Here is a 16937-nt window from a genome sequence, read left to right as displayed (position 1 = left end):
TTTTAGAAGAAATGAAGCAATGTCTCTGAAGAATGCAGCATAGTGCTGACCCAAACACACAATAAATTATAGCTGCCGCCGCCATTATTGTCACTAACAAAGCTGGTTTTGTTTGTATTTGAGTGTCAGAAGCCCAAATAGATGTGATCCAGAAATCCTGCTTGTGGGAATATATCCAAAGGAAACAAAACCACTGTCTCAAAGAGGTGCCTGCACTGCCATGTTCATGGCAACATTATTCACAATAGCCAAGGTCTGAAAATAGCCTAAGTGTCTGTTGATAACCTAAGGAAGATGTGGTGTATATATATACATTATGTATATATATTGTGTCTATATATAAAATGGAATATATAATAATATATAATAATTATATATAATATAATTTTATATTATATATAAAATATAATTATACATCTTTTATAGGTTATATAATTTATATATTTTATAAAATATATATTAATATAATATGTTATATGTATTATATATTATATATAATAAACATATGCTGTACTATATTAATATATATTTTATAAAATGTACAAATATATGATATATAAAATTTTATATTATATGTCACATATAATATATTATTTATATTTTAATTATATATGATAATATATAATATGTATATATTATATAAAATATGTATATTGTATATTGTGTGTATGTTGTATATATGTACTACATATATAAAATACATATACACATTATGTATATTATATGTTATATTGTATTATATTATATATTATATTATTACATATTATATTTATATATACAATGGAATATTATTCAACCATAAAAAGGAAGGAAATCCTGCCCTTCATGACAGCATGGATAGACCTGAAGGACCTTATGCTAAGTTAAATGGGCCAAACAGTGAAAGACCGGTCACTGCATGGTATAACTTAAATGTGGAATTTGAAAAACAAATAAGACTCAGGGAAATGCAGAATGGCGGTTGCCAGGGTCTGGAGGGGGTTGCATGGGGAGAGGTTGGTAAAAGGGTACAGACGTTCAGTGATAAGATGAATACGTTCTAAGGGTCTAACATATAACACGGTGATACAACTGATCATACTGGCTCAGTGAAATTTGCTAAGAGAGAAGGACGTAAGCATTCTCACATACACACAGAAGAGGCGACCATATGAGGTGATGGGTGTGTAAATTAAGTTGATTGTGAGAATCCTTTCATAATGCCTATGTACATTGAATCATCATTTGTACATTTTAAATATATCACAATTTTACTTGGCGATTATAGCTCAATAAAACGGAGGGGGGGAATAGAAGCAGATAGAGGAAAAATTGCAATTTTTCCCCACAAAGAGCAGATCATACAGAATAACTTTAATAAAATAATGTCATTGATCAACTGATTTTTTTTCCTTGGCATTCCAAAATTGAACACCAGCCCCCCTAAGAAAATGTGGAAAAGATTGTTCCCTCTTCCTGCCCTGTTCTGATTGCTGTTAGTATTTTGAGTTCTTGGGCCCCTTAGCATTTGGCTCTCAGGGCTGACTTGTTCTCCAAGGACTTTCTGGCTGATGGTCATGATTTACACATTATCAGGACCTCTGGCTCCATACAGAATTTGATTTCTTTTAAGTAGCTCTAAAAACAGGCCCTGAAAAAAATAGACTGCCCTGTCCTTGTAAGCTGATACAACCTCCTTGGAAAGCAATTTGGCAATAAAAGTCAAGAGCCATAAAAATGTTCATTTGCCTTAACCAGTCACTCCACTTCTGGGGATTCATCTTAAGGAAATAATTAACAGAAGAATAAAAAAGATTTTTTAAATGAGGTGTTCATGACAGCGGGGCACTGAGGGATATTACGGTGTATCCTAACTCATTAAAATATGATGTAACAACAACAGTGATAATTAGGGAGAGGTAGGAAGTACACACGATCCAGTGGAAGTGAAAACCAGAACATGAAAATAATATGAACTTTATCTCAGGCCCTTTGAAGAATGGGTTTTTAAGTGAACAACCTGGGGAAATGTTTTCTCCTCAAATTTTCTTGAATGTTTTTATAATACAAACTGTAAAATATAGAAAATTCAAAAAGAAAAAGAGTTTAAGTACTCCTAGTGCTTCCTGAGTGGATGTCAGAGTCAGACATACCTGAGAGCAGGTCCTCACTCTACTTCTCTGGAGTTCTTCTGGCTTGGGGCAGGCAACGTGACCTCTTGGAGCCTGTTTCCCCATCCAACCATGAGAATGAGAATACCTACTAATACGTGTTAGTTCCCTGTTCCCTATGTTTATTGTTTTGTCTGCCACCTGTTTCCATATCACTATTGGCACCAAAACACCTAGGACCCAAATCCCAAAGATAATTCAGAGTAAACTGTATCATACCAAATATCCCCAGAAACAAGGCAAAGGGAAGAGTCCTTTGGGAAATGGTGGCAGCTTCCACATGGTGAAGATAAGCAGTGCAATCAACTTGAAGGTCTGCCAATCTCAGAAAAGGAGAAGGAACCAGGATTCAGGCTCTTTTTCACTTGCGGGCCTCCTGTTGACCCCAGGCTTGCTCAGAGAATTGAGAGTGATGTGAATCTGGGGGACGGCAGTGTTTGTTTCTGCTCACACTCAAAACATGGAATTTATTGCCTTGTTGCCAAAAGGGTCACAACATGACTGAATGTGATAAGGTTTTAGTTCTGGATTTATAGGGATGTTGGAGCCTGCTGTCCCCTCCCTACCCTGGGAATTTGATGTTATCCCCAAAGAAAATGAAAAAGGGCATGCTTATGTACTGGAACTAGAGTGAATATAAATGTTCCTTCCATCCATGTGGTTTGAATAGTAGTTGGTATCTGGAACACCCCACAAGCCTGGTCACAGTGAACTATCCATGGTGGACATGGAACCCAAACCGTACCTAGCAGAGCCCTTCCCTGGGACTTTTGATGTAGACCCAAGGGAGGAGAGACTCCCTGGGAAGTTGTGAGCACAGGTGCCGGCAGTGGGCTTCTTGAGGCTTGCAGAGAAAGCCAGCCCAAGAGAATGAGACCTATCAAATTTAAGGAGTCTTTTCTCTACCTGGCACCAAAGTAGCCCAACTCCTACTCATGAGATATTCCATCAGTGTCTAGATTGGTGCCTAAATCGATGCACAGATTTTTTTTTTTTCTTCCCTGCCAACTTTGGGTTTACTTCACCTTGTAGACTGCCTTTGTTGTGGGGTCTCCTTCACAGTCTTCACCATTGGGAGCAGCCCTCTTGTCTGCCTGTTGGTCTGGATTTATTTTCAGTGGCATCTGAGCAAACATCTCCACTCTCATCTTGGATCAGTGATCCACCAGAATACAACTACAGGAATTATTCAGATGTAGAAACACACGTAATTGCTACCACTGCTCAGTGGAAATAGTTATGTCTGTTAAATACCATCTCTGTCTTCTACACTTTTCTTCTTTGAATTCTATGAACTATATTTTATTTGATATTTGTTATATTTGATACTTATCAGATATTTATCTGATAAATTATATGAGAGTTATTTATCATTATTGATTTCTCACCTGGTATATCTTTGTCAATTTTTATGTATTTTTTAAGATATATCCTTTGCATGCAGGACTGTTTTTATCTTTAATTTTACCCAATCTGAAAGTCTGTTTCTTAATTTTAACCATTCACATTTATTGTAATCACTTACATGCTTGGATTTTTCCCTGCCATCCTAATTTGTGTTTCTATTTAGGGAACTTTCTTGGTCTGTTTCTTCTTTCCTTTCTGCACATGTGGACAGATCAGGTTTCCTTAATTCCATTTTTCCCTTTTAACATTTTGGAAGTTATAAATCCAATTTTTATTCACTTTGTGATAACACTCAAATTTTTAGCACAGAGTTTTAAACTTTCATGTTTCTATCTGTGTCAAGCTATCAGCAATCACATTTTCCCCCAAAAGCCATAAGTCTTTATTTACTTACCTCCATTTTCTTAATCCACAATATCTCCAAAAAGATGCTGGGATCATTTGAATCTAGCTCCATATTAATGTTAATTAATTTTATAGAAAATACTGATTTTGGTTTTAAATAGCTGTCTCCCCTCCAAAGTTTTTTTATTGTAATATTATTCACATATCATATAATTCACCTTTTTTAAAGTTTACAGTGCAGTGGTGTTTAGTATATTCACAAAACTGAACAACCATCACTACTGTCTAATTCCAGAACATTTTCATCATCCCCCAAAGCCCCTTTATCTGTTATTAACAATAGCTCTTGCAAACTCTTCTGCTTTGTGTCTTTCCTGGTTGTGTCTGCTCCTGGTTGTTTTTCATTTTATCAGAGACCACTAGTCAGTAACAGGATCACGAGTGGTAAGTTTCTGAACCCTTGAACATCTGAAAATGTCTTCTCTTTGCCCTTTGATAGTAGGGGCAGATGCTTTCATGTCCCCCTGCCAGTCAGGCCAGCCCAGCTGTTCCTGGTCAGTGCCTTAGCAGCTGATCACTGTCTCACCATCCCAAGGCCTCCCTCCTGCTCTTCGTATTCCTTCTTCCCTGAAGCTCTAGAACTGCTTCCTCTCTGCTGGGCAGCCTCCTCTCTGCATTTTGAACTATGGTGTGCTCCTTCAAGTTAATCCCATCTGCCTTTCACCATTCAAATATTCCCCATAATTTCTGGTCCACCAGGGATGAATGCCCTTTCCCATTTTCAAATGCTATTTCATGCACACACACACACACACAACCCACACATCCATTCACTTGTTCCTAGTGCACGTATTCTGCCATTTCTGGGCATTTAGGGTGGAAGTCTGAGATATGTGCTCATTCTCCCTTAACTGCCTAATCTCTTAGGGGTTTGTCAAAATAGCAGAAAATAGCTTCAGGTTTTGGTCAAGGCTTGTCGTCTACTATTCTGCCAAGCACTCAGTACAGATACAGACCCCCAGAGCAGTCAGGGGTCTTTCAGGTCAGGTTTCCAAACCCCCACTTTACAAGTGAGATAGTGGATACCTAGGAAAATGCAGTATCTTGGCCAAAGATGCAGAGCTATTTAATGATGATGTCTGGTCTAGTTTCCACGTCTCCCATTCTCCCCCTGCTGCCCCCTGGATCCTCGGTACACACTCTCACCCCCCTTGCAGGGGAGGCCAGGCCTTTTCCTGGTGGCCGGTCACCCCTCTCCTACCTCAGTGCTGTCATGTCCACAGCTTTTGGAAGAAAAGGACAAAACCTAAATACACCCCCAAATCAATCACTAACTCACTTGGAAGAAAAGAAGAAAAACAAACCAAGAAGACTTGTTCTCCGGATGTCTTATGAAGACCCCCCCTTCCAAAAAAGGGCACCAAGTGGAAATTGCTTCAGGTGAAGCTTATTAAGTCCTGTGTGACTAACAGACCATAGTCTATTGGTTTGGGGTTTACCTTTTCCTTCTTAAATATGTGTGGTTTTTTTTTCCCTGTTTTGATTTGACGGTGTTCCTGTCTATGGACAGCAAAGCTAATGTTAAGGGTTTCAACTAAAGAAATTGTTAGAGGCTTTTGTAAAGATAGATTACTTAAGGTTTCTAGAAATATCTGGATCACAGCTTTAAACTGTTGTAATCACGAAGTATTAAGAGTAAAACAGACATGAACAGGAAACATTTTACAAAGTAATCGATATTAAACAGAGTAATTTGTGAGAAGTTATTCACATCATGTTTCTGTAAACTGACAAAACACGCCAACACGTGTCATTGACCGCCCTCTTTGTGTGACTACACTCCCAAGCTTCCCACCAAGCTGGGAAGGGAGACCCTTGGACTCCACAGTCAAAGGCATCCTGCCGGCCACCTGTTGGGAGGGGAGGACTCACCATAGGGGAAATTGTCCCCAGTCTGGGATCCTCCCAGCTGTGGGTGTCCCAAAGAATTTTAATATAGCCCCTCATCCGCAAGTGTGTGGGCTCTGAGATTAATTCATTTCCAGATCAACCAGAACGATAGTTCATTGTTTTACAGTGAGAAGTTCCAGAATCTACTGGAAAAGAACCAGACTGATAGGCTGATGTGTCCCTCTGTGTGTGCCAGGACAGGGGGCGTCTGAAGAGGTAGTCTGAAAGAAATTATGTCAGTCTCCCACAGAGGGCACCACGATCTCACTGACCAGCATCCTGGCCCTGTGATAACTCAAGGCACCCACTCTCCATTCCTGACACAGAGCTCTCAGGAAAACTGGCATCCTCTTGTGACATCTTATCCAGTAACATTTTCCAGGTTCGTCCTGACTGAATTGATGATAGGAAGCCCTCATAAACATCCCTTGATGTTCTTGTCCCCTTTCCATCATGTGACACGCATCCCTTTCTGATGTTTCTCCAGTGTTCCATCGAGTGTGGGAGTGGGACCCAACAGAGGGAGGTGATTTGTGTTAGGAAGAATGCGGACATCTTTGAAGTCCTGGACCCCTATGAATGTTCCTTCCTGGAGAAACCCCCCAGCCAGCAATCGTGCCACCTCAAGCCTTGTGGGGCCAAATGGTTTAACACAGAATGGAGCATGGTAAGTCATGGTGTTCTTAGTAAAGCTTGCCTTAGTTACATCATTCGTCTGCTTTCCTCCCAGAGACAGCCAGAGCACCTACTGTGTGCCAGAGTGACCCACTCTAGACTGTCACTTTCAGGGCACCTCTGAATGCAGCCTCCTTGTTGGGAGGCTAGGACCCTCTTGATCTCTAAACTGTAGACCATGAAGCCATGAATCTCAACCTCAGTGTGCGTAAGAATCAACTGGGCTCTTGTTTGAAAAGACAGATTCTGGGTCCATTCTAGCTGAGGAATTTGCATTTTGAACAAGCTCTTGAGGTCCCTTGGATGCTGGTGTCCTTGGGCTGCATTTTGAGCAATGCTGTTGCAGCAGATAATGGCTGAAGGGATCCAAGGATACTCTTGGGAAGACTGCGTCGTGCGGCGGTCTCGAAAAACTCACTGAAGGAATTTCTGTCATGCCTCGGAGACCTGTGTGTTTGTGTACTTTTTTCCTAATCCTGTAGACATTATAGATTGTAGATTATGGGACTGATCCTGTTTTTCTCTTTGAATTGGCCCCTTGGAAACTCAGAACCAAAATTGGGGCCCATCTCTAGGAGAGAGTTTATCAGACCTTACAGAGTGGATTTTGTACGCCAGTGTGCCCGGGCTTTTCCCTCTCTTTCCCATTTTTACCTTCTTTTTTTCCTCCACTCGTCTTACCTCTTTTTCCTTAAATCTTACAAACCATTAAACATTTCTTAAGACCCCTGAAATCTTTTCTGTGAGAGGGGAGGGTAATGTGTAAATGAGGAGACAGAGAAAGAGTTAATTAAGGAACAAAATTAGGGAAGTAGGTAATTAAGGAACAGAATGGGAAAGGATGCAAATAGGAATTAAAAAATCTTTTTTCAAAAAGTTCCTAAAATAGAAAACTGCCTAAGGCATCACTGCTGGTGATACAATGCGAGGACACGTGAGGGGGCGGCAGAAGGTTCATTCTGCCTTTTGTCCCTGAGGATCATCAAGCAGGGCCTGTAGGTGAGGCCAGAATAGAGGCCAAAGCCTTCCTCAGAATCATGCAAAGGAGATAAAGAGGATTTTGCTTATGAAATATATGTATAAAGCTGTATGTCTGCTCTAGTGATAACAGCCTTTGGGCACCGGGTAAACCACACCGCAGAGGCAGATGGGAACAAAGCAGGTGTTGAGTTTGAAAGGTGTTTTGTCGACTTCCGGGAAATGGAATTCAATCATTTTGATGTTGGCCACAGCCTTTGAGAATGCAGAACAGATCACTATATTATTTTGCCTCTCGGTTTGGAGGGGGTAGAAAGGGCCAGAGTTCACCAGGCCAAGTCAGAAGAGAGGAACTCCCAGAATACCTGGCTGGAAATAACCCAGATGTCCCTCCATAGGTCAGTGGGTAAACAAACTATGGTACACCCCAAACCACAGGAGAGCACTCGGCAACAGGAGGAAATGAGCTGACATGGTCGAACTTCTTATGCACTTTACTAAGTGAGAGAAAGACCCCAAAGCTACATATGGTATGATCCCACTCATATATTCTGAAAAAGAGGCCGCCCCAAGGGCAGAGACCACATCGGTGATGGCCAGAGGGGGGCTGGGATGTGTCTCACTACAGAGGGACGCCACAAGAGGATCTGCATGGTTGACGAAACTCTTGGATCTTATTTGCAGCAGGAAATACACAATTCAGTGAACTTGTCGAAAAAGAACTGTGCGCCACCACAAACTGTATGTAAATTGAAAAACAAATACACTAAAGAAAATATGAAATAAATGATTATGACAACAGCAAAGACAGGGATGGAAGCGAGATCTCTTTGAATATGCCTTGTTTTATAAATTTGAGTTTCAAGCCAAGTAAACTTATATTTAGATAATTCTAAAACAAAATTAAATTTGAGAGAAGCAACCCCTAAAAATTGAAAATATAATGAAACAAATTAACCTAACCACATACCCAGTTGACAACATGGACACGATTGCCAGGTGGCTTTAAAATGCATTACTTTGGGTCACCTGGGTGGCTCAGTCTGTTAGTCATCCAAATCTTGATCTCAGCTCAGGTCTTGATCTCAGGGTCATGAGTTCAAAGCCCTGGTTGGGCTCTGCACCCAGGCTACTGGTTGGGTTCCAGTAGTGGGGACAACTGAAAAAAAAAACAAACAAAAGCAAAACAAACAAACAAAAAAACAGTAATTTGACTGTCCATCCCTACGGACCAAGAGAATTGTCAGAAAATGTTGACACTGTTTGCAGGGTTCATATTTCTAGTGGGAGTATTGTAATTATAATTGGAGATAGTTGGGTGGATAGTGTGTGATAAAGTAAACAAGTAATTTACTTTATGATAATATGTATAATAGTTTATATGATAATATGGTAGTATCTTTCCATTTTCCCCAGTATCCATGAGAAATAGGATTCTCAAATTAGGAGAATGCAGTTACAGGTGAGATAGAAGAGGTTTAAGTGAAAACCCTGTTTTTCTGAATTTGAATTAGAAACATCAGTATGAACTCACAAATTATCCTTAAAAAAACAAAACAAAACAAAACTTTTTCCCAGTTTTACCCATTTACCCATTGAAAGAGCCTAGAAACAATGGCCACCCAGTAGCGAAGGGCATGTCTATCAGCCAAAGTGTGGTTTCAAAATACCACTCTTCCCTAAAAGCAACCAAGAGTTCTTAGAGAAGAGCTGATTCCAGGTTTGGGACCATATACATACAATTAGATTAGAGTATCTTTTTTTACTCCAGGCAGCAAGGAAGTTCTCACAGACAGTTTAGCTCTTGCCCAAAGGACTCAAGAACCAAGTTTTAGGGTCTCAGACCAGCCACTGAGGAGACATCAGTGAACGTCAGTAAAGATAGTAATTGCCATAGATAGAATGAAATACATCCTATGTGTTTAAAACCATCCATTTATAATAGGTGTATAATAATAATAAAATCAATTAGAGGATCCTCCATTAGGGAAACTATCTCATTGTTCTGAAGACTGGGAAATAAAGGAAAGTAATCAAGCATTTACCCTGTCTTTCCTAAATAACTTGCACCACTCGGTGTACCAAAGAGCAAATCTAGGTAGGGATAGGGGCAGGGAGGATATTCGTTTCCTAGCTAATAAAAGAAGCAGCAGTGATAAAGTTTTGCCACCATTCTTCAACTACAAGTGAAATAATGGATCTAGACATGACACATACGTGGCTGCAGACAGCCCCAAAACAGAGATAACCACATGCATCCAATGAAGCAGAAAAAACCAAACCTGCACTGTTAGGGCCTCTTCTACACCCAGCTTCCAATTTGCAGGAAATGCAGGGAACAGAGAATGATGTTAAACTGTGCAACGCAGATGCCGTCAGCAAAATCCCGACTATGGGAAACTACAGGACAGGAGACTCTGTTCCTCCTGACAATAAAGTACAATGCACAGTGGGGGGAGGCAAAGGGGGTAAACCTGTGGATTTGAAAGAGTCCTAAAAGGTCTGTTTACCAACTGCAATGTGGGGGCCTGATGTGGATCCTGATTTACAAAACAAAGCAAAACAAAAAAAGTATTAAAAACTTGAGATTCACAGGAGATGTGGAAATGGGAACTCTGAATGTATTTTTGAAGATAACTTGATTTTTTTGAAGATATCAAAAGATAATTTTTGATATGATTAAAAGATGATCCAAAGATAATTTTGAAGATAATGTAATTTTGAAGATAATTTTGAAAACCTATTGTTAATTTCCAGGTGTAATAATACTCTTGTGTTAACTTTTTAAAAGAGTTTTGTCTTTTAGAGTGACAAACTGAAATGTGATAGAAGAAGTGATGTGTTGTCTAGATTTGCCTCAAAACAGGAGTGGAGTGGAGTGGAGTGGATTCAGGTGGGGTATAGATGGGGCACAGTTGGCCCTGACTTGATGGTTGTTGACGCTGGTTGATGCATGAGAGTTTGTTTTAGTATTTAGTCTGCTTGTGAAGATGTTTGATATTTCCCAGTGTCTGCCGCTCCAGTGTGCTGAGCAAATGGATGGCCCAAAACCCACCTCTCCCCTTTTGTCACCATGCAGTGCTCCAAGAGCTGCCAGGGTGGCTTCCGGGTCCGCGAAGTACGCTGCCTGTCAGATGACATGACCATAAGCAATCTCTGTGACCCGCAGTTGAAACCAGAAGAGAAAGAATCTTGTAACCCTCAGGACTGTGTCCCTGAAGTTGGTAAGTAGGGATTCCTATCTCAGAGAGAAGGTACATCCTTCTTAAACCCCAGCGGGTTCCCTGGTATGAAAATGCCAAGCCCATCTGGGTCTCTCCGTGACCCTGTGCACAGTCACAGGGTTCCAGCGGTCAAAATACTCTCAGTGTGGTAAGTTTCATAATTTAAGATGACTGTCCTGGGTGGTGATTTCCAAGCCACCCTCCAAACTTAAGCGCAAATTGATTAAAATGGTAATGATTTCAGAGATTGGGTTCCATTATCTTTAAGGCTGAAGTAGTGAGATTTCAACTTTGAATTGTAGGTGCAGAACAGTAGAAGGAAGAAAATTAGTAAGAAAGGTCTAAACCTATTTAGAAGAAAAATGTTAAATAATAATTTAAAATAAGAAAAACTTGGTATAGAACATACTAAGTAATGTGAATGGACAGAGAGACTAACTATTCATGGATGGGAACACTCAGTACTGTAAAGAGGGGGCACCTGGCTGGCTCAGTCCGTGAACCATGCAGCTCTTGATCTTGGGGTCATGAGTTCAATCTCCATGTTGGGTGTAGAGATTACTTAAAGAATAAACTCTTTTTTTAAAAAAAATTCTGTAAAGAGGATAAAAGAAGGCTCATGAGGCTCAATATATAAAATGCTTAAATATATTGCCTTACATATACTTGAACACATTATAAAATACAGATATTAAAACTATATACTGAGTCGGGAAGAGACGGGTATGGGTGTTACAGTACAGAATTCTGATATACAAGGGAAGTGAAGTATGATAAAGGCCTAATTTTAAAAATTTTATTTATTTGAGTAAGAGAATACACATACATGAGCAGTGGGGAGGGGCAGACATAGAGGGAGAAGCAAACTCCTTGCTGACCAGAGAACCTGATGTGGGTGGGGATTGATCCCAGGACCCTGGAATCATGCATGACCTAAGCCAAAGGCAGAGGCTTAACCAACTGAGCCACCCAGGTGCCTAATAAAAGCCTAATGGTAAGGAATTGGGGAGAGGAGAGACTTCCCTCTTTGAATAGATTCAAAGATCTATTTGAAAAAAACAAAGCAAAACACTTTAAATTTTGCTTTATGCCATATATAAACATAAATGCCTAAAGGATTAAAGACCCTTGCATAGAAAACACACTGTAAAAATACCAGAAAAACATATATCTTGGGGTTAGTTAAGGCTTCGTAACCTAGACACAAAACTCAGAGGCCTTATTGCTGAATGTAAAAACATAACATAATAAATTAAAAACTTTTGTCCTGTTAAGTACAGTGTATTAGTCAAGGTTCTCTAGAATGGATGGGTGGATGGATATGTGAGTAGATAGATAGATTATTACTAATTTGTCATAATTTATTATATAGATAGGTAATGAATTATGACAACTTGGTTCACACGAACATAGAAGCAGAGAAGTCCCACAACCTACCAGTCACGAGCTAGAGACTCAGGAAACCTGCTGGTCTAATTCAAGCTGAGTCTCCAAGGCCCGAGAACCAGGGGAGCTGATGGTGTAAATTTCAGCCCGAGGGGCAGGAGAAGATGACATGAAATGTACAGCTCAAGCCTGAGGCAGGAAAGGGGCAAATTCCTCCTTCCTCTGTTTGATGTTCTATTTAGGCCCTGAGTGAGTGAAGCCCGTCTCCCCTGGGGAGGGCCACCTGTTATACTGGGCCCATCAGTTCAAATGCTGACCCCATCCAGAAACACCCTCCCAGACACACCCGGAAATCATGTATCATCTGGGCTCTCCATCCCGGGTAAAGTTGATACATAAAATTAACCATCAGACACATCATAACCTAAGTTGGAAGAAAAGAAGAAAGCAAAAGAGAGGGAGAATGAGCAATAATTGTGAGAAAAATGTGAAACATACATTATTGGAATGTGATACAATCAATACAAGAAGAAAACGTCCATCCGGGAGCCAGGAGGAAGAAATAGTGAGAGAAGTTACAATTCGTGCACACAGACGTGTTCCATCTAGATGTCCCCTCCATTGACTTATTTACATTGGCACCAATAATTAGAACTTGATTTAAATGTGGATCCCAATTGTTATGTACATTGTTTTTAGAAGGGTATACTGTAATGCAACACTGGAAAGAAACATATATAAAGTCGTCTCTTCGCCTCTGGCCAGGGCAAGATAATTAAAGACAGTCAAAATTACCAGAACCTTAGAATTGATTGTACAGTTTGCAGACCTAGGAGTGATTAGTATAACCAGCTCCTCTGTTCTGAAGAGCCATCACTCGGCTGGCAAACATCTCCCCCAGTTTTCTAACTAATATGACGTGAGAGAAATTGTTTACGAGTCTGCTTCTGCCTTGTCTATGGTGTCTTCTCTAGTAGAAGGAAAGAAACTACTTAGCTTCCAATTACAGAAAAGTCAATTAAGGAAAAAAGGGAAACAGTGGGATTAACAAAATAGAAAATGTAAGCAAAACCTTGGTATTGTTTGGTATGCTTTAGGTTTATACCATCAGAGCGAAAGGTACTAAAAATGTCTAGGCTGCGAGTGGGAGTTAAAAGCGCAAAGTGTATCCCAGACAGTTGCTCCCAGCAACAATCTGTAGGCAGAAAGTGACCAGGGCTCAGGTGCATATTTGATTATAATGCTAAAGAAGAAAATCAGACTGTTATCAGTTTTTTTAATCTACATACATTTTTATAATCTTTCATGTAATTCCAAAGAGACATTACTAAATCCTCTTACAACTGATAGTATCTTAGAATCAAATAAATGCCATTCAAGCTGCGTTAAATCCCTGATATACATAGAACTCACTCAAATTCGTTGAAAAAAAGAAAACAAAAAGAACCACTGTTCCTCTGTACCTTCCCCTCAGTCTTGCTGTGAACCAAAAAGACAAGTCGTCCAGTGTTGTAAAGAATGAAGGATGGAAACAAACATTATGGAAGAGGCTGAGCTGGTAACCAGCCTGACTAGTAAATAAAAAGGCAAATTTTAAAAATAAGGGCAGTCTGTGTTTTTCCATAAGACTAGAAAACTTTTCTATAAAAAACAGGATAATATTCATTGTTGGCAAAGTTGTGAGGGGAAAAGTCAGGCTCCTGTTTGTAACTGAGTATAATCTTTTTAGAGAACTTTGGCAATACTGCTCAATATTTAAAGTATTTGGTATGTCAGTAACTCCACTTCTAGAAACATATACTAAAGATAGCCTCTCAAAATTGTACAGATATACATATACACGAAGAATAGGGCTCAGTAAATTGTGTAGAATTAATAAATGAATGAACAGTAGAATTTCTTGTAACTCATAAAAATTGGAAGCAGTTACATTTCTACCAGGAGAAGGAAATGGTTAGTTATGTTACTGTACACAGGATAGAATTGACGTCCTAAAAAGAATGTGGTGAAGCTGAATGTTATGATACATAAATGTATTCAGTGTATTTGTCAGTAATGTCAAGAAGCAAGCAGCTAAAATTCGGTTACTTTCCAAGTTAGTCTGTAAATTCAAGCGATGTTAATCAAAATCTAGACAGGGCTTTCCATTGAAAAATCAGACAGATTGTGTCTGAAGTTTACATAAAAGATCATGGGCAAAGTCCCAATAATGGCCAAGGTAATTTTGATAACGAACAATGTTGGGAAATGTCTCCTTCATGTATCAGGACATATTGCACAAAGATAGACAAACTGACGGAACAGTACAGAGTGCCCACAAATAAATCTGATCATGGGATGGTGTATGATACATGGTCAAGGTTAACAGTAGGAGTCTGGGGAGGAAACGTGAACATTCAGCGAGTGGTGATGAGACAATTGTTTATCTGTACAGGAAAAAGCTAGATTGAATTCCTGCTTATCAACACACACACACACACACACACACACATACACACACACAATTCCTGGTGATGTGAAGGGAAATTCTTTTTAACTTTTAGAAGAGAATATGGGGAAATAGACACATTAGTGTAGGGAAGGATTTCCTAAATGAGAAACGCCAAGTACCAAACCACCGAGAAAGATATTATTATAACATCTATTATATTAAAAAAATAAACTCTTTTAAACAAGTAACACTGAAGCAATGAAAAGCCATGGGTGTGGAGAAGATATTTGCAACACATCTAAGGTACTGGGGATCGGGACCATTATATGTCAAGAATTTCCAAGAATCATTTGTTTTAAGTCAACTAAATTAGCAAGGGATCAAAGGATAGGAAAAGCAATTTGCCAAAAAGGAAACTCAGGTGGCAAATACACATGTGACGATGTGTGCAAAAAAAGTAATACATGCAGCATAAGCAAAAGAAAAGCAAAAGCATTCTGTACCAATGACAAAAAATATAAATAGTTGCACCAACCCCCTTCAGAGAGCAATCCAGTGAGAGCCAGTAGGGTTGTCTACATACCTTACACCCAAGCAAGACCCAGAGAGGGCATGTGTAACGGCTGTGCAAAGGGGCAACGTTGGCAATAGTAAAAAACTGAAAACAGCTAAACTGTCGTGTGGGTGCAAAATGGATCCTTAAGTTGTGGAATGTAGATGGGTACCATTCAGTGATGAAAATGAACTCCCCCCTAGAGCAGTCCGTTAACTGAACCAATCACGCCAAGTCAGCGTTGCCAAGGAATATATATAATTTGCATAAAAAATATATATTTTTCTTTAGTTGAAATGCCACCTAGTGATTAGGATACCAGCGTTTACAGTTCAGGTATAAAGAGAGGGTTGGGGATAATAAACACCCCATGTGGGGCTTGATTACCATGCGAGGGAGGAGAAAGGGCGAGGGGGTCACTGAGTTAACTTTGGAAATTGCGTCTATGCGGGTGAGCAGCGAGACCACAGTGCACTGAATTATATTCTCTATACCTAATCCTGTCACCATGTTTAAAAGACATGAAGAAGGGCGGCTTTTGGCCCAGCCTTCACCTCCCTTGGGTAATAGAGCAGGACCAGGCCGGAAACCGCATCCCGCGCCCCTTCTCCGCCCATGGGCCCCTGCTGGCGCTGTGCTCTGAGAGTCTTTTCTGTTCTCTGTTGCTGCAGATGAAAACTGCAAGGACAGGTACTACAACTGCAACGTGGTGGTCCAGGCGCGACTCTGCGTCTACAACTACTACAAGACCGCCTGCTGCGCCTCCTGCACCCGCGTGGCCAACAGGCAGGCGGGCTTCCTGGGGAGCAGATAACAGCCCCACCCCCACGCGGCAGCAGGGGAGCGGGTCAGGGAGGCGGGGAGCCCTGGGGCCAGGGGCTCCCGGGTACCACCCTCCCCCACCCCGCCGTGCTGCCAGCGGGCGTAGTCACCACCCCACTTTCCGCAGAGCGCATCCACGTGGTGCCCTGCGGCCAAGCCACGGTTGTCCTTTAGCATCGCCTTAAACCGAGGATCCCTGCTTGGGAACCCTGGCACGTGGTGCTGTGCTCTCTGAAACCTAAGCGGTGAGGGTGCTTGGAGCTCTCCGTCAACTCCCCTTCCAGCACTTTCTAAGTCAGCAGGTGGGCCCTAATGGTGCACTGCCTCGTCCGTGGTGCTTCTGGCCTTTTCAACATCGGGGTCCCTTGGAGAGTCCAAGAGGTGGGTCCCACCCCGGAGCCCTGCGGAGCCTCGCTGAGACACCTGCTTCCCACTGTTACCTCAACCCCATGGTGCCTATTTTCATGCTCGAAGTTACGCTTTTTCCTGCCTTGTGACACAAATATCTCCTGTCAAATAGTGCTTTCTTATTTCGCAGGTGTATTCACAGATAATAGATCGTTAGCGGCTCACAAAGCCCCAGAATGGGAGCCAGGGACTGAATCACTATTCCCATTTTACTGACAAGGAAGCGGAGATGTGATTTAAGGAATTGACCTGCCCGGTATATTGACCTTTTGGGTGGCAGGGTTGAGTCTGACCACACAACTCACCCGCCCAGAAGCCTTAGTTAGGTCTTCATTTCAGACCAAGCGGCTAGGAAATTTCCCACTCAGCAATCAGAGCCCAGCTCTAGAATTCTTTTCTCTGGCCAGAAGTCAAGAGGGTCCCCGTAGGACTCCGTTGTTTTACCATATTTTTTCTGTTTATGTCTTCCTGGACAAGGTCACAGATACTGGTTACAGGACTCTGTGCAGGTTTTGTTAAACCCCATCCTTAAAGGAATTGAACTTGACACAAGAAAGCCTTTGGGGTAGCAAGGTAATGCCTGACACTCTGATTCTGTTCGTTCCCCA

The 16937-nt window shown here is 41.0% G+C and overlaps 1 protein-coding gene across 2 annotated transcripts in view; it reads left to right on the top strand.

Annotated features, from left to right (window-relative positions):
• Window positions 1–15913, top strand: part of THSD4 (thrombospondin type 1 domain containing 4) — a 568734-nt gene extending 552821 nt beyond the window's left edge. For both annotated transcript variants that reach the window (XM_044229667.1, XM_044229668.1), the window contains 3 exons: window positions 6340–6519; window positions 10585–10729; window positions 15771–15913. In XM_044229667.1, coding sequence (XP_044085602.1) covers window positions 6340–6519; window positions 10585–10729; window positions 15771–15913 — 468 coding nt within the window. The remainder of the gene's footprint in view (window positions 1–6339; window positions 6520–10584; window positions 10730–15770) is intronic.
• The last annotated feature ends 1024 nt before the right edge of the window (window positions 15914–16937 follow it).

Source organism: Neovison vison, chromosome 13 (assembly GCF_020171115.1).
Source record: "Neovison vison isolate M4711 chromosome 13, ASM_NN_V1, whole genome shotgun sequence".
Lineage (NCBI taxonomy): Eukaryota > Metazoa > Chordata > Mammalia > Carnivora > Mustelidae > Neogale > Neogale vison.
Note: the sequence above shows the minus strand (reverse complement) of the source record. Positions and strands in the feature narration are given on the sequence as shown.